General features: G+C 39.8%; 1 protein-coding gene across 2 annotated transcripts in view; it reads left to right on the plus strand.

Annotated features, from left to right (window-relative positions):
• Positions 1–18,859, plus strand: part of VEPH1 (ventricular zone expressed PH domain containing 1) — a 216,003-nt gene that overhangs the window by 12,236 nt on the left and 184,908 nt on the right. For both annotated transcript variants that reach the window (XM_036122400.2, XM_078069976.1), the window contains exons 2-3: positions 5,587–5,802; positions 17,949–18,123. In XM_036122400.2, coding sequence (XP_035978293.2) covers positions 5,587–5,802; positions 17,949–18,123 — 391 coding nt within the window. The remainder of the gene's footprint in view (positions 1–5,586; positions 5,803–17,948; positions 18,124–18,859) is intronic.

Below are 18,859 nucleotides of genomic sequence, written 5' to 3' on the forward strand. Positions count from 1 at the left end.
AGTCAGGAAAACCCTAATTGCAAAGCTGATCCCATGCCAAAAAGCTTTAGACTATTCAATTACATAATTAAATTTTTTAAAAAATTTCTTTTGTCTTTTTAAATATTTGTTGAAGGAAGCAGTTAACAGCCTTTTGGGTTTTCAACCTTTTTTTGAGGAAACCTCCTTTTTGGAGAATGCTTTTCTTCATGTCATATGTAGGAATTTAAATTTATAATTTTTTTCAAGTTAAAAAATCTTTTCTTCTTAGTAAAGTGGCATGTCATAGGAAACTCTTATCTACAAGAGATTCACAGTAATATCAAAATTCATAACTGATGCACCTATGCCTAATATATTAGTATGTTCACTAAAATTGTGACCAGTGTACACTGGTTTATCCTTATGGACAGCTGCTTAACTCTTCTAGTTAGAAATCTTAGAATCAGGATATATGCCTTTTGTTAAACAATTTTGCTGACACACTAATCTCTCTGTATACTCCAGCTTCATTCCAGAGTGCTCCTGTCAGAATTCTCCATCAAAGCTGTTCTCTTTTAAGCAGGAAACTGGAATCTTGGTGTTCATGAACCAAGACACTTACGTATGTCATGTACTTTTCACTGAGTTGCACCTTCCACTTTTACTGAGGCTTATTTCATCCAAATGGAAATCTCTTTGCTATTTATTGTTAAACTGTTGTTTAGACATGGTTTATTATGTTTCCCAAAGTCATCTATATAAACTCTGTTGTAACTGGTTTCCCAGGAAAGCAGATTTCAAAATGGCTGTTCCAAGGGAGGGACAAACCCCTGAGAGGGGCCATTCCCTTTGACAAAGAACAGTTTCTGCAGGCAGACTTGGGTCTGGACTGACAGCCGAGAAAATGAGTGCCTTTGTCCTAAAGGGGTCTATGGGCAATGTACCACAGTATCTACTACAGTGTACACCTCTCACCATTCAGATCTACCTGCTTTGTATAATAATTTCATTCTGTATGGAAACAGCTTCTCTGAAATGCTTTTCCTAACAAAATTTACAAGAAGGTTAGTGAGAGGATCTATCATCTCTACCATACCAATTGCTATCAAGGCTGCAATTGGTACTCTGTGGTAGGCTGGATAATGCGCCCCCAAAGACATCTACCTGTAAATTTTATTTTGCATAGCAAAAGGGATTTTTCAGATATAATACAGTGAAGGATCTTGAGATGGGGAGATTATCCTATATTATCTGGGTGGGCCCAATATAATTATAGGGGAGCAAGAAGGTCAAGGGCCTTCTTTGAAGAAGAAGGAGGTGGGCTAATGGAAGCACAGATTTGAGTGATGCACTTTGAAGATGGAGGCTCATGGAGGTCATGAGCCAAGGAAAGCAGGGAACCTCTAGAAGCTAAAAAGATGTGGAAATGTATTCTCCCCTCAGAGCCTCCAGAGGAACCAGCCCTGCTGACACCTTGAGTTTTGCCCAGTGAGACTAAGTTTCAACTTTTGACCTCTGGAACTGTAGGTAAATAAATTTATCAACACAAATTCTTGAGCCGCTTAGCATGTGATAATAAGTTAGAGCAGCAACAAGAAAGCTAATACAGTGTCTCTCCTCTACCACCTATTCTAATTCTTACACCTTCAGCTGGCATCTCTGCTGATTTAAGTTGCTTCCTAGTTCGGTGACTCATATGCATTTTCCTGAGGGATCCGAGTCCCTGGTCCCCATGCCTCTCTCAGACTGTGATGGCTCCCTTGTCCATTTACCACCAAAATTGGGCAGGGAAATGCCTAGAGATGCTCCCATTACTTAATAGCAGCCCCACCTTTTCCTGATGATGTGGTCAATTACCTTTGCCAAGATGGGACTCTATTTTTTTTTTTTTTTTGCTGGTCTTTTGATACAGGAGCTCGAAGTGACTGAGTTCGCAGGTGGTTCAGTATTCTACCCACAGGGAATTCAACACCATGGAATAGTCATTGTTTTAGTATGTATATTGCCTTCTAGAGGATTGTTCCTCATCCTCATAAGATATTAGGCTGAGTTGCTTCTTTGAAGACCTGCTCCATTGAACTATTAGTCCAGCAGTTTCAGGGCAGGGGAAAGAGATGTTATCATATGTGATAGGACTAATACATCCCTGATCAGGTGCCCACTGCTCTATCTCCTTTGCTATAAAGTGGTTCTGTAGTCTGAGGCAATGTTATGTGGGATCTTGTGTCAGCACACCAAATACTCTGTGATCCTTCAAATAGGAGCTCAGGCTTAGGCCCTGTGGGCAAGAAAGTCAAACCCAAACCTGGATCACATGTAAATCCCACTCAATGTAACTGATGTGCCTTCCAAGGTGGAAAAGGTCTTATGTAAATAACTTGCACCAAATGATTGATTGGTGTTCTTGAGGGATAGTGCCATTCTGGGGGTTCAGCATTGACCTCTGTTGCTAGCAAGTTGCATGTTTAGGTAATAGCAATATTAATAAGATCACCTTGGTGAATGGGAGCTTATGCTGTTGGGTAATGCATAGCTCTTGTTCCTCACACCAAGATTATTCCGTTTGTTCACCTATTGGATCACATTAGGGTGGTTATAATAAAGCCTTGGCTCATGTCACTTGGAATATAGTCTTCCTTTTATCAATGGCATTGGTTCTCTTTTCTATGTATCCTTATGTATGTATTCTCTTTATTACATAAAATACTCTTCATTACACATGATGCTGCTTGATATTTGAAGATAATGCCATTAAAAGTAACTTCTATTTACAAGGGCAATTGTGACCAAAGATAAGTGATTTTAGCCCAAGAGTATTCTCTGTTATTTTTCACCCTGAGAATGGCTTTGGCTTTTCTATTGCTGCAGAGATTTTTTTTTTTTGAGAAGTTAGAATCATTTTTTTTGCTCATTCATATTCTGTTTTGTCTCTATGACTTGGCTCCATTAAGAACCTATTTACTGCATAGCAGGATTCTGTTCTGGCATAAGTAATAATTCTGATGCAGTAAAATAAAGAATACAGTCACAAACAAAGGAGGAAGGTAAAAGAAAATATTCTAAAACAGTCTGCCAGACCAAGTGGTGTTCATTCAAGGAATGTGGGGGATGGATTAATATCTGGAAATTTCATATTATACGTTTACATAACACTCACATATGTGTGCTGGCTAAGAAAACATGCTTGGTTATCTCCGTAGATGCTAATAAGACAGTTAAAAATTAAAACAAATATATAAACTTTGACAATAGGAAGAAAGTGATGCATCCTATATGATTTTAAAATATTTACAGCATTTTCTAGCTTTTGACCATAAATTTTAAATCAAAAGTCAAGAACTAAAACCAAGAACTAAACCAGTATTCTTGCTTTTATCACTTTTATGTAAAATAGCTTAGGAAATTCTAGCCAACACAATAAGCCATGGAATATATAAAAGGTATGGATCCAATACAGAAATATTACTAGAACATCCAAGAAAATGATCTGAAAAAATATCATAGTCAAGAATTGAGCTAAACAGCTGGGTACAAAATGATTAAAAAAAATGCAGTTTGACTTAATCAGCAATAACTAATTAAAAGTTCTAATGAGGAAAAAATACAGATTTTGTTAACATCCACAACAGAGACATAAAGTACACTGGGAAACATCTTTAAAACTCTGTGGGGTTTACATGAAGAAAATGGCAAAATTAGTATTGTAAAAGAATTGGAAAATGGGACAAGCAAACAGAAAAGACAACTCTGAAATACAAACTGATGTGTATGAAACAATAACTAGGAACGGAATTATTCAATAAATGATGGTGGGAAAATTGATTAGCTATTTAGTAGAAAATGTTCATCTTTACTTCTATACACAGCAGATAGATTTAAGAGCTAAATGAATAGTTAAAAGATTAATTTCTAAAGTACCATATGTTAAATGTTTTAAGTTTTCTTTTTCTAATCTAGAAAAAATGCAAGAGAATTTTTATTAAACCTTTGGATGAGGAAAGTTTGAAGTTAAAAAACAAAGCCATTAAATGAATCACAGGAAAGCAAGGAGTACATATAGGGGGTTATTTGCATGCTTAGAGTCTCTATGCCCAATACATAGAAACTGTGAACATGATTTTCCCAGGGCAGGGAACAGGGGTGAGAGGGAGACTAACTTTTCACTGTGAACCTTCCTTTGTATCTTTTGTTTTTTTGTACTGTGTTCATGTATTACTTTTTCAAAAAAATAACTCAAATTTCCAGTTTAAAAAAGAACAAACAATGAAATCCCAAAAGGTTGACAGATTTGGCTCTTTAAAAACTTAGCACGTCAATAGATAACAGCAAAGAAACTAAAAATGATGAAACATGGAGACATATTCACAATCAATATGCCAAGTATTAACTTAATAGCCTTGGTAGAAAAAGATATCAAAGGAGGATCCCAAAACTTGAAGTCATCTCGGGAAAACCTGACACAGGATACAGTGGGCAATTCCCAAAGGAAGAAATACAAATGGCCAATAAGCATGTGAAAATACTCAACCTCACTTCTGACCAAGGAAAGTCCAAGTAAAACAGTAATGAGATAACTGTTTTTCACTGATCAAATTAGCACAAATTAACAATACTCTGTGCTTGCAAAGGCAATGGGGAAAGCATGTTTTCACCCAGCTGATGGGAATATATATACATCAGTAAGACCTTTCTGGAAAGTAGTTTGGCAGTATGTATCATGAGCCCTAAAAATGTTCCTGTCCTTTGTCTCAGAAATTTCCACTTCCGGAGAATCTAGACCATAACAAATCTAAGTATGGAGAGGGCTTCATGCATAAGATGTTTACTGCAGAATTAGATACAATAGCTAAACCAGATTGTTAGGCTGGAGCTTTCAGTAGGACAGAGAAGCCCCATCACTTCCCATCTCTAACAGTACATGATGGTGTAAGGATCAGATTGCTTCACTGCTTGATTATATTTTCATTTTTGTCAGTCTGCCAGGCCATGGACCGACCAATTTTCCAAATTAAAATGATGGGCCTATTTTTCACATTTAGATGTTCTGGAGGGTCATATTACCTCCCGGTAAAGATGATTAGATATTTGAGGGAGAATTAAATAGTTCAATGAAGGGAAATTTGGTTGGGGAAAGCTAACGTGGATTTGGTAGTTATTTGAACTGAAAAGAGAGAGCTGAGATGATGTGTTCTGTTGTGTAGAGAAAGAGAAGGGATGTTTATGAGGGGAAATTGGAGGATGATTTGAAACATTTCACAAAAATCACTGAAATGTCAGAGGAAAAAAAGTCAACCCTGACCTGTAACAGACTTAGAAGCCGAAACAGCCTGAAAATTAAACCCACTTGGCAAGTGAATAATTAAGCTCCTTTGGACTCTCCCTGCTCCCTGGCTGTGGATCTGTGACAGCAGGAACCTGCTGTTTCAGCACATTTGCATATCACCTTGTCCACCAGATTCTCACCTCCAAGGAAGAAGGCCCTCATCGTATTGGGGCTTTCAACCTCACCCCTTAGCGTACGGTATGGCATACCCATTTGCCAAGTGAATAAGTTGATATGTTGTCAGTCCTTTGAAAGATAACTTTCCAGAGTGTTATTTAACATGAAGGTTTTCTTTCAACTAGGATTACCAGACCAATAACAATGACCAAGCTGTGGTTGAAATCTGTATCACGCGAATCACGACAGCCATCAGAGAGACGGAGTCAATTGAGAAACATGCCAAGGCCCTTGTGGGGCTCTGGGATTCCTGCCTGGAGCACAACCTGAGGCCCTCTGGGAAAGATGAAGACACTCCCCATGCAAAAATTGCTTCTGATATCATGAGTTGCATTTTACAGGTATGTCATTGCTCATCATCATGCTCTTTGATACCGGTTTGCAACTTCGGTGAACACATGGTATCTCTGAACCAAGAGCTAATGTTTCTCTAGCCTTTAGATCCTGTAAAAAGATACCACAAACCATCAATAGCTGAGCCCCACAAGGCTCTAGAGAGCCTCAACTGTCTGCAAGACACACTGTGGGGAATTCAAAGTAATACCACAGCAAGCTCCAATCTATTTAGAGAGATAAGACATGTGCATATCAAAACCTAACATTAATGTATGCCAAGATCCAAATGATGAATACTGGAAAATTCAGAAAAAAAGACTTCTTTTATCCAAGGAGACCAAAGAGGGGGTGGAGTCTGAACTGAGGGACCATGAGCTTGGAATATGTGGAGAGAAGTGACTAAGTCATTTTTACATGTACTTCTATATGCATTGTGAATTTGCCATGATAATACTATTTGCCTATTCTAACTGCCTGGCTGGCTCAGTAGGTAGAACATGCGACTCTTGATCTCAGGGTCATGAGTTCGAGCCCCATGTTGGACGTGGGGCCTACTTCAAAAAAAAAAAAAAATTCCTTCTTCTGGTGTAAACATGGATTTGGAATTTGGGCTCAGCCACAAACCAATTATGTAAGATTGAAATGGTAGGGAAGTCACTTAACTTCCCAAGCCGCAGTTTCTTGCCTATAAAATACAGATGAAACGACATTGTTTAGGACAAATTTTACCAACCAGTAAATGTTGGTGATGTTGATAGGTGTTTCTCAAAAGAGAATTCTGTGGTCAAATAAGTTTGGAAATACTGAATTCATTTTTCCGTTTTGGGCTATCATATGTTTCATAGCATATTAAAGGCTCTGAAAAGTCCTGCGATTAAGAAAGCTGGTTAATTTTGTTTAGTACAGTACTTTTGATTCTGATGTGCCCATGAAACTTCCTTTCCCCTCCCTACCCCCAAAACAATGGTTTCTGAGCACAGCTCAGGAAATTCTGGTTATGTGGGAGTGTTGCACTGTGTGTGACATCTAATATCAGCCTCTTTTCTTCTTCCTCCTCGTCCTCCTCTTTGTTCTCCTCTCCCTCCCCCTCTCTCTCCCCCTCCTCTTCACAGTGGTCTATACTTAAGTGGACCATGTTCCATTTTGTCTGTCTAGACCAGACACTGCTCTACTGAACAAAAGACTACACACCCTGTCACACTGTTTTTCCTTTGCCCCCAGGGTTAGGGATAGGAGGGGAGGAAATGGGGATTTCAGAAAAATTAGTGAAAGATTAATGCTGCATGGATATACAAAACAAAGACCTAATACACCTGTTCTTCGCTGATTACCTTAAATGTTATTGACATTCATCAGAAACATAGATTATCTTACTCCAAAGTGCCATTCCACAGACATTCAGGCAGAAATTCACAAATCATCCATACTCTCTAGCTCCCACTGTGATTTCAAAACCATTTTTGAGTCTGGACTCTAGAGTGGCACTATCCAATAGAAATGGACAATAAGCTACAAACAGAAGCCACATATGTAATTTCAAATTTTCTAGTAGCCACATTAAAAAGAAGAAAAAAGGAACAGATGAAATTCATTTGATAACATATTTTCCTTAACCCAGTATATCCAAAATATTATTATTTCAACACGTAATCAATATAAAAAATTAATGAGATATTTTACTTCTGTTGTATACCAACTCCTATAAATCTGGTGTGTGTTTTAGCACATGTTACTTTGGAGTGGTCACGTTTCAGGTGCTCAGTTGCTTCCCATGGGTCGTGGCTCCTGTGTCAGCAGAGTTCTAGAGAGTCAGGAAGTCTTTCTGGATGGAGACCACATTTGAAAGGGTTATGAGAAAAGAGTGGCAATTTCACCAGGTAGGAAAGGTGAAGTGAGAGGACATTTCAAGCAGACAAAACATTCCAAGCTTGTGCAAAAGTCCAGATTTGTGAACTGAGATCAAGGTCAAAGAATTTTAAGCAGGCTGCCCTTCAAACCTCCCCAAATTTAAAAATAAAGGGGATGTTTCATTCTGGGCGAAGGCATTAGGTCTCCTACTTAAAAAGGGGGTTGGAGCACTGGGTGTTATCCACAAATAATGAGTCATGTAACACTACATCAAAAACTAATGAAATAGGGGCGCCTGGGTGGCTCAGTCGTTAAGCGTCTGCCTTCGGTTCAGGTCATGATCCCAGGGTCCTGGGATCAAGCCCCGCATCGGGCTCCCTGCTCATCAGGAAGCCTGCTTCTCCCTCTCCCACTCCCCCTGCTTGTGTTCCTTCTCTCGCTGTGTCTCTCTCTGTCAAATAAATAAATAAAAATCTTAAAAAAAACAAAAACAAAAACTAATGAAGTACTGTATGGTGACTAACATAACAATAAAATAAATTTTTAAAAAGGGGCGAGGGTTGGAGGTGGGGAGCAAATAAAAACACTAAACTTGATGCTGATCAGTGACTCCAAGGAAATGAATGTGTAAGACTATTGAGAGCACGGCCCTAAGCACAGGCACTGATATTTTAGGAAGGGACAGAGAACGGGGTTACAGGATAAGCCTCTTGGTTGACAAGGACAAGTGAGTCACAGAAAGGGGCAACTCCAGGGGCGCCTGGATGGCTCAGTCGTTAAGGATCTGCCTTCGGCTCAGGTCATGATCCCAGGGTCCTGGGATCAAGTCCTGCATGGAGCCCCGCATGGAGCCCCGCATGGAGGCCGGCATCAGGCTCCCTGCTCCGCAGGAAGCCTGCTTCTCCCTCTCCCACTCCCCCTGCTTGTGTTCCCTCTCTTGCTGTGTCTCTCTCTGTCAAATAAATAAAATCTTTTAAAAAGCGGGGGGCGGCTCCAGCCTGAAGGGCCATTGTGGACACAGGCTGTTCACTGTGCGCTCTTGGAGGAGGCAGAAGGTATTAAATGGAAGGCTGGGAGCCCTAAAGGCAACCTTGCTTTTTGGCAAAGTTCAGTGATGTGCAGGCCACCCTTGGGGATGTGATTCCAGAAAGTCAGCCCCAAGATCCAAAGGCAAGGCTGTGGTTGCAACTTTGCTGTGTAGCTTTGATCAAATTTTAAGGGAAAATTTTTGGCCTGTGGTAAATATCAAAAACACGATTTTGTATTACATATAATTTAGGATCTTGTGGGAACCATGTAGAAATCCAGATGACTCATATTCGGTTCTGTTTTTTCAGTAAAATAAAACCGTAGATTTTTTTTTAAAACTTTAAAGCCAACCTCTTAGCATTTGAGCTTGCACAAAACCCCCAAAACAACAAAACAACAAAGAAAGAGTGATTCCTTCTCCGCCCATCTACATCCCCAGATAAGCGATGCCAGAATCACACTATCAGGTGTGGACCTACCAGTTCTTCCCACATCCTTGGCCACTTTAACTCAAATTTTTTTTTTCTGGCCATTTCACTATCATTTCAAGCTAAATATTTTCACACACATAGAAACCTTCTGTCTTTTTTCCCCCATATTGCTTTTTTAACCTACACTCCAAACCTACTTCAGGTGACTCCTTCCTTTTCCACTTTTAATTAGTAATTATATATTTAATTATTTCTTTTCTTGACCCCCAACATTTATGAACTTGCCACATTGACCTTAAAGCAGTTTTTAAAATTCCAGTATTCACCTTCCATCCATTCCTCAGTCCAAAATCAGTACCAGTACTCACATGCACTTGTGAGTTCTGGTTTCTTTTGCCTTGGGTGACATGTTTTTACGAACTTACCCCATGTCCTTAAACAAGTCTCACAACCTGTCCTTTATAAAACAGAGGATGAACCAGATGATCTCTCAGGTCACCTTCCGGTCTAAAATTCTGACTCCTGTAGGAGATGCTGAGAGGTAGATTAGCAAAGAGCTTTGGAGCTTGAGGGCCTTCGAGTCAAATGCTCTTGGTCTTATATAAATGAGAGCTTGGCAAGTCATCAGAAAGTAATTATTTTTCTTTTTTGTAGATGGACCAACTGTCCATTCACCTTGATTCTACACTTCAATTTTCTTATTCCCTCTTCAGTTAGTGCTATATAAGATTCAAAGTCCGTCCCTGGCTGGCCTTGCATGCGAAGTGCCTTGGGCATTTTTGAGAGCATTTCCTTTGCAGCTCTTAGAGGCAGAATTGGTTATCTTGATCCAGAAGTTTATTCAGTAGGCAATCCCAGCTCTACCATTTACTTGCAGTGTGATCTTGGGCAATTTTATCTTTCTGTGCCTTGATTTCCTCATCTGTAAAATGCTGCAGCTGTCTCATGAGTTTGTTGTGAGGATTACATCGTCATTAGATAATAGACGTAAAATATTTGGGACACAGGAAATGCTGCATGAGTATTAATTCTGGTTGGCATTATCATCATCTGTAGAAAACTCTAAAATAGCACTCAGTGCTTTCTAACAAGCTATTCATTTCATTATTTATTTTAGCCATTGTTCATCCTTGTCTCCCCCTCCCCAAAATAGCAGCTCTGTTTTATTGATGTAGTCCCAGCACCTAGAATAGTGAACAGCACACTGTAAGTGCTCAAAATAATATTTATTGAATGAATGAATGAATGAATGAATGAGGATTGAATAGATCAGGAGATGTGGCTGCCCTCTGGATTCTGCAGAACAGCTATGTTTCTCTCTAGAATGGGTCCCAGTACTTATTCGTCAGTTAATGCCACACAAGACAATGGCAAAAAAATGGGAGGAGACTGGGACACAACCTCCCAGGTTACTGAGACCCACTCTCTTATTACCTGTCTGAAAATACACTGGGAAAATTTAGGTGTATGTGCCATTTAGATTATATATATACCCATGCTGCTAAGAACCAAGCATTTTATATATAAATCCAAAATTTGCTTGATTATCTGATCAGTGATGCAGGGTGAAAAGCCATAAAACAGTGATTTTAATAAGTGACACTTAATATTTCTTGAGATTACTCTTTTACGGCTTTTAGTTGAATTCAAAGCCCAAGAACCAAAGAGCTTTTTAGTTGCTATCATCTCAGATAGATATCTTTCACTTCGCTTTATACTTTTCAATTTCAAAACTCTGGGAAATGTTCCCAAAGCCCATGTTTTCAAAAGGAAAACCTCCACCAAAAGCTCAAATTGGTGCTAATCTAGTTAAGAAATATAATTCTTGGCATCCATAGAACAAAGATCTTTTGTTCTGCTTCTATAGCTAAAAATAACTGTCCCCATGAGCAAGTTTTTTTGTTTTTTTTTTTTTAATCTACCCTGTACCTCACTGAATGTGTTCCCTGAGTACTGGGCACTGAATTGTGTGTAAGATGATATGCATATCAACAGGCTCACATCTGCACTGAGAGGCAAGGGCCATCATAAGCTCCAGCATTAACAGCTGCTATTAACGTGGTTTATTTGTACAGGTGGTCATTGGACTTTCTCTGCGTGTGTACCATTAACATTCCTGTGATCTAAATAATCCTAAAGATAACATAAATTAATGGGCCTGAGATCTACTGTGTTAGCAACTCCTTTTTCTTCACTTAAGAGTGAAGTTCGGCCATTAGAAGGAGGTTGTATGGTACCTGTTAGGTCCATGGGACCTGTGTCTTTCTAGCCTCTTCTTGGCCTCCCAGGCCCTCATTCATATCCTGTTTCTGTCATCAGTGCCATGGCTTCTTGATACACTAGAAATGGTCTAGACACTAGTTAGAGATTGAAAGCCTTTGGTAGTAATTCCATGGTGTTTATACAAACAATTTGCTCTTTGCTTAATGTTTTACTCCCCCTGTCATTTGTGAGATATCCAGATGACATATGTGGGAGGAAAATAGAAAAGTTGAGTGTGTTAAAGTTTTGTTTTGTTTTTTAATAATGACGTTATACTTTTATTTTATATTTGACTTTATTTTATTATTTATTTAGTTTTAGTAGTTTCAGAGGTTGGATTTACTGATTCACCAGTTGCATATAATACCCAATGCTCATTACGTCAAGTGCCCTCCTTAATGCCCATCATCCAATTACCCCAACTCCCCTCCAGCAACCTTCAGTTTGTTTCCTAGAGTTCACCATCTCTTATGGTTTGACTCTCTATTTTCATCTTATTTTATTTTTCCTTCTCTTCCCCTATGTTCATCTGTTTTGTTTCTTAAATTCTACATATGAGTGAAATCATATAGTATTTGTCTTTCTCTGACTGCCTTATTTTGCTTAGCATAATACCCTCCAGTTCCATCCATGTCATTGTAAAGGATAAGATTTCATCCTTTTTGATGGATGAGTAATATTCCATTATATATATATACATATATACCACTTCTTTATCCATTCATCTGTCGATGGATGTCTGGGCTTTTTCCATATTTTGGCTGTTGTGGACATTGTTGCCATAAACATCGGGATGCAGGTGCTCCTTCAAATCACTATGTTTGTATCCTTTGTATAAATGCCTAGTAGAACGATTGCTGGGTTAGAGGGTAGCTCCATTTTTAACTTTTTGAGGAACCTCCATACTGTTTTCCAGAGTGACTTCACCAGTTTGCATTCCCACCAACACTGTAAGAGGGTTCCCCTTTCTCTGCATCCTCACCAACATCTGTTGTTTCCTGAGTTCATTTTAGCCATTCTGATGGGTGTGAGGTGGTATCTCATTGTGGTTTTGATGTCTTCTTTGGAGAAATGTTCGTTCGTGTCTTCTGCCCATTTCTTGACTGGACTTTTTTGTTGTTTGGGTGTTGAGTTTGATAAGTACTTTATAGATTTTGGATACAAGCCCTTTATCTGATAAAACATTTGCAAATATCTTCTCCCATTCTGTAGGTTGCCTTTTAGTTTTCTTGTCTGTTTCCTTTGCTGTGCAGAAGCTTTTTATCTTGACGAAGGCCCAATAGTTGATTTTTGCCTTTGTTTCCCTTGCCTTTGGAGATGTGTCTAGCAAGAAGTTGCTAAATCTGAGGTTGAAGAGGTTACTGCCTGTGTTCTCCTCTAGGATTTTGATGGATTCCTGTCTCACATTTAGGTCTTTCATCCATTTTGAGTTTATCTTTGTGTGTGGTGTAAGAAAATGGTCCAGTTTCATTCTTCTGCATTTTTAAAAGTATACTGTCATTATTAAAAAACAGTGACATACTTTTAAAAAAATTTTACACATTTCACTTAGAATCACACTTCAAAGACTTTAATAGCTGCCTGCTATTTTTTTCTAGAACATCTAGAATTGTTATAAGAAGAATGTGATGGAATTGGTTAAGACAACCTGTTCTTTCATGGTTGTTGGCAAACATTAGCTCACCCCCAAGGTTTAAAAATATCAGTTGCTGGGAATACTGATTTTCATTGATCTTTCACTGTCTGTGTTCACAATTAGTAGGAACATGAGTTGTACTTCCCAATGCTACCATCTGTGGTTTCTAAGCAAATTACAGGTAAATGTGCTTGGAGATGTAGTCCTATAATGGAAGATGTGTACTTCTCTAGCTGCAAGTTGTTCTTGGCTAAAGACTCGGAGTAGAAAAAGTAAACCTGGGCACAAAGTTCTTTGTTGGAAAGCTCTGAGAATTGTGTGATTGTGTTCCACTCTCAAAACTAGGGCTTTGATCAGTGCTGACAGGGATAAAGATGTGTCATCTAAAAGTTAAACTAGCAAAAATCTACGCATAATGGAAAGATTGGCTGTCTGTAGGGGCAACCTAAAAAATTGTATAGGTGAGACTGAGGGGTTTGGGAAATACCCAAATGCTATAATTCAAGTAACTTAACTATTACCTCAAGGGAGCAGGGATAGAATAAGATTATAATAGAGAAAAAGGACAAATGAATTGGCCTTGGTAAACACCACTTCCTAAACATACTCTAAAGAATATGTCAACAAGGGGCACCTGGGTGGCTCAGTCGGTTAAGCGGCTGCCTTCCGCTCAGGTCATGATCCCAGGGTCCTGGCATCGAGCCCCACGTCGGGCTCCCTGCTCGGTGGAGACTCTGCTTCTCCCTCTCCCTCTGCCTGCCTCTCTGCCTACTTGTGCTCTCTCTCTATCTCTCTGTCAAATAAATAAATAAAATCTTTAAAAAAAAAAAAGAATATGTCAACAAAAAGGAGGCTGCTCAATAGGGGGTCATTATTATGGCACAATTAGCAAAATTACCCAGCACTGTTTTGTGTGTGTGTTGGTAGGGGGAGGGCGTAATGGGTAGAGACTGAATCTGATGGACAGGAAAGTTCCAGTCAGTCACTAGAGATGGGGATTTGGTTATGGGGTAGGATTGTGATTTTAGTTGGGTTTCACCATGGCCTGAATGACTTAACCCTCAGGATCTCTCTCTGCTCTTATCTGATTTTGTGCCCATCAGTGAACATTCTGGTTAGTCATCTGGTTCCTGATATCCTGATAATGTGAAAGAGTCTGACCTAGGAAAGACCCTCACTGTAGATGAGTAAACTGGCATGCCTGATTATGCACCTAGCTTTTGGAAATCCCTTGGTGTGAGTTAGCATCAGTGGATCCAAACAATTCTGTCTGGCCTGACTAAGCACACACTCAGACTTCTAAAGCTGAAAGGCAGGGAGCAGCCAGCCTCCCAGGGAGGCCTCACAGCTCATCACATCAGTAATGGCCCAGTCCAATCAGGCCTAATTAAATTCACCAGGAGAGGAAATACTCTAGATAAAGTCAAAGCCTGGTATCAGAGAAGTCTGGCTGCAAGCCATTGTCCCAATAGGAACCATGTTAGGAACTCTAAGAAGGATAGGACAGAAACCTAGTGAGTGGAACTGCTATAGAAGCACAGATTTGTCACAAAGGGATAGATTCAGAACTTGCAAGATGGCTGACTTAAATGTGGGATATCAGGTTAGGTTTTTGAATACTTACTTTCTCTGCTCAGGAGTCAGATTGACCCTTGAATCTAGAAAACGGGTGGAACTACAGAAATGGATTAAGGCTTTATAGGTCTATTTTTGTTTCTAGGGACTGAGAGGGGAAAAAAGCTTAAGCACAAAAGAGTTAATTGACTCATTTGGAAAAATTGGAGGCTAATATTGGCCTCAGGCACAGCCTAATGCATGGGGCACAAATGATGTCACCAGGACCTATTTTCTCTCAACTTGTCTCTCAAGTAGATGCATGTTGCCTTGACTCCCATACAGATTCTCTCCTACTGAGGACACAACCTGGCAGCGGCTACTCTTAGTCTTCCATTCTCACCACCTTGGATTCAATAGAAGAGAGAATCTCTTTCACAGAGCCTTTTAATGATTCCTTAACTGTAAATGGGTAACTTGCCCATTCTTGAACCTACCATTTGGACCAAAGAAATGTGATTCTCTGACTGGTCAATGTCTGAGTTATTTGATGACTCCTGAAGCCAAGGGTGCAAATGCCCTCATTAGAAAGAAGTATCATGGCACCTTGGCCATAGAAGTAGGAATCTGCTAACGAGTGTGTAACAACTCACCTGCCCAATCAACTAGGACTGAAAATGGATGGCATTGGAGGTTCAGACCCATACTCAGCCATTGCTAGCAGTAACATGAGCAAGACACATGGGAGCAAATGGGCCCCCCACCTCCGTGCCTCCCTTCCCATCACATTATGTTCCTGATGACAACTATCACAATAGATTTACATTTTCTTCATTAGTTATTCAGTTCTCAGATATTTATTGAACACCTACCCCAAACCCAGAATTGTGGGAAGTATTAGAGGGAAAAATCCACAGGTGGAAAGATATAAGCACTTTTCACATGAATGGTTACAGAAAAACAACTACCTTTTATTTCTGATATAATAATATTAAGTCACACATAGTGTGCAGTGTGCAACCTTTGCCTTATAGTTAGGCTAAAGGATGGGGTTGATGGTCAGAATAGTTGATGGTAGTGAAGACAAACCGTTCTTTTTTTTTTTTAAGATTTTATTTATTTAATTGTCAGAGAGAGAGAGAGAGCACAAGCAGGGGGAGCAGCAAGCAGAGGGAGAAGCAGGCTCCCCGCTGAGCAAGGAGCCTGACGCGGGTCTAGATCCCAGGGCCCTGAGATCATGACCTGAGTCGAAGGCAGACACTCAACCCATTGAGCCACCCAGGCATCCCAAACCATTTGTTTTTAAGAAAATAATTTGTATTTTTAACTATTCCCTAATTAGTCAATTAAATGTTGATGGCACTATTTTATATATAAGGATATTGATGACCAATCACAAACTAAATCAAAAAGAGAATTATCTTACGACGCAGAATTTCTTTAGTTTTTAGTCTTATGTTCATTCACTTTTTTCTTCTGAATCTCACTGGCTGAAACTTTAGCTTTTAAGATATAGTCAGAAAGCAACAGTCAACAAAACCAAAAGACAACCGACAGAATGGGAGAAGATATTTGCAAATGACATATCAGATAAAGGGCTAGTATCCAAAATCTATAAAGAACTTATCAAACTCAACACCCAAAGAACAAATGATCCAATCAAGAAATGGGCAGAAGACATGAACAGATATTTTTCCAAAGAAGACATCCAAATGGCCAACAGACACATGAAAAAGTGCTCAACATCGCTCGGCATCAGGGAAATCCAAATCAAAACCTCAATGAGATACCACCTCACACCAGTCAGAACGGCTAAAATTAACAAGTCAGGAAATGACAGATGTTGGCAGGGATGCAGAGAAAGGGGAACCCTCCTACACTGTTGGTGGGAATGCAAGCTGGTGCAGCCACTCTGGAAAACAGTATGGAGGTTCCTCAAAAAGTTGAAAATAGAGCTACCCTATGACCCAGCAATTGCACTACTGGGTATTTACCCCAAAGATACAAATGTAGGGATCCGAAGGGGTATGTGCACCCCTATGTTTATAGCAGCAATGTCCACAACAGCCAAACTATGGAAAGAGCCAAGATGTCCATTGACAGATGAATGGATAAAGAAGATGTGGTATGTATATACAATGGAATATTACTCAGCCATCAAAAGGAATGAAATCTTGCCATTTGCAACGACGTCGATGGAACTGGAGGGTATTATGCTGAACGAAATAAGTCAATCAGAGAAAGACATGTATCATATGATCTCACTGATATGAGGAATTTTTAATCTCAGGAAACAAACTGAGGGTTGCTGGAGTGGTGGGGGGGTGGGAGGCATGGGGTGGCTGGGTGATAGACATTGGGGAGGGTGTGTGCTATGGTGAGCGCTGTGAATTGTGTAAGACTGTTGAATCACAGACCTGTACCTCTGAAACAAATAGTTAAAAAAAAAAAAAAAAGAAGATAGCAGGAAGGGAAAAATGAAGGGGGGGGAAATTGGAGGGGGAGACAAGCCATGAGAGACTATGGACTCTGAGAAACAAACTGAGGGTTCTAGAGGGGAGGGGGGTGGGGGGATGGGTTAGCCTGGTGATGGGTATTAAAGAGGGCACATACTGAATGGAGCACTGGGTGTTATACGCAAACAATGAATCATGGAACACTACATCAAAAACTAATGATGTAATGTATGGTGATTAATATAACATAATAAAATAAAAAAAAGATATAGTCAAAAGCACCTTGTTCAACATACCTTGGGTTGTTAACTCAAGTATAAATCTGATGAGTTATTTTTGTCATCAGTGACTCCTGATCACCCTAAAGATCAATTCCAGACTCCTTGGCATGGAATACTAGACCTTTCATAATCGCGCCTCTTTTACTTCTCCTGTCCCTATGCTCACCTCCCTACCCTAACGTTCCCACATGTACCACACTCCCACTGTGCTGAACTAGTCACAGTTCCAATGGTGCATGCTCATCATCACCTCTGTGCCTCCACACATGCTTTTCCTGCTGTCCATCCCTTTCCTTGCCATCACGCAGCCATCTCCTGTTCATTCACCAGGTCCAGCTAAGATCACTCCCTCCAGAAAGTCTTTTCTTGACACCCTCCAGGACTGGGTTAGGTGTTCCTCCTTTGTTCCCTCAGCATCCTGCACTTTGCCTGTCCGTGCCCTCATCAGCCTAGGCTGTTTTCTGCCTGTTTGCCTCCAAGGCTCCCCAACAAGGGCAATAATTCCCAGAGGCCCAAATACAATGAAAACAGGGTGGGGCCTGTGTTTTCACAGCTGTACTCTGGAGATTAGCTCAATAAATATTTTTTGGATGAATGAATAAATGAATGAATAATGAGCCACTTATTATTTGTTGCTTTCTTATGTTTCCTCAGAATTACAACCGACCCCCTGTGATGGCATTAGCCATCCCCATAGCAGTGAAATTCCTCCACAGAAGCAACAAGGAACTGTGCAGGAATATGTCCAACTACCTGTCCCTGGCTGCGATCACCAAGGCAGATCTCCTGGCTGATCACACAGATGTTATAGTAAAGAGCATACTCCAAGGTATGGTGCAATGGCTGAGCTTGGGGATGTTTTTTTAGGAGTGGTTTTAAAGTATTTTCATGAACCATTTTTATGGTGTGTGGAAAGGGAGACCTAGAGTATTGAGAGGTATGTTAGATTCTCTGCTTTGCCACTAGTTGGCTGATGAACAGAGGTGAGGTTTCTTGGGCGGGCTGAATCTATGTCTCTTCACTGGGCAGATGAATTATTTGGATTCACAGGGGAGTTGTAAACTCTCTCTCTTCTAACTGTATGTCTCTCAATTTGGAGAATGGTCTTTTCCATGCTTCTGGTTACCTTGTCCAGCTACCAATTGTGAAGAATGTATCTGTCTGCACTGAGTGGAACATATCCCACTGTTCTCAGTGGCAGGGGGAAAACCTTTTCTGCCTTTGGTTTCCAAAAGCAAGGAATGTTAGATAAAACACGCCAGAGAACACATGAAGACTTCTTAAATGTTAACATGTTGGGACTAATTTGTAATTGTGTTAAATACCACCATAAAAAATCAAATTAGGTCATCTCTGTTAATTGTTTCACGTTTGCATGAAAGAGATCAGGTTAGTCCAATCAAAATATTCTCTTTGTCTTACGTTTTTTCCTTTGGCTTTAGATCTATCAGAAACCATTTTATTTTTGTTTTTTAATTTGGGATCAGAGAACAGTATATGTATTATGTGATATGCACCCAATGTCCCCAGTTCTCATTAATAAAAATGTATGAGGTCCATGAGTA

This window comes from Halichoerus grypus, chromosome 1 (genome assembly GCF_964656455.1).
Source record: "Halichoerus grypus chromosome 1, mHalGry1.hap1.1, whole genome shotgun sequence".
In the NCBI taxonomy this organism is placed as follows: Eukaryota; Metazoa; Chordata; class Mammalia; order Carnivora; family Phocidae; genus Halichoerus; species Halichoerus grypus.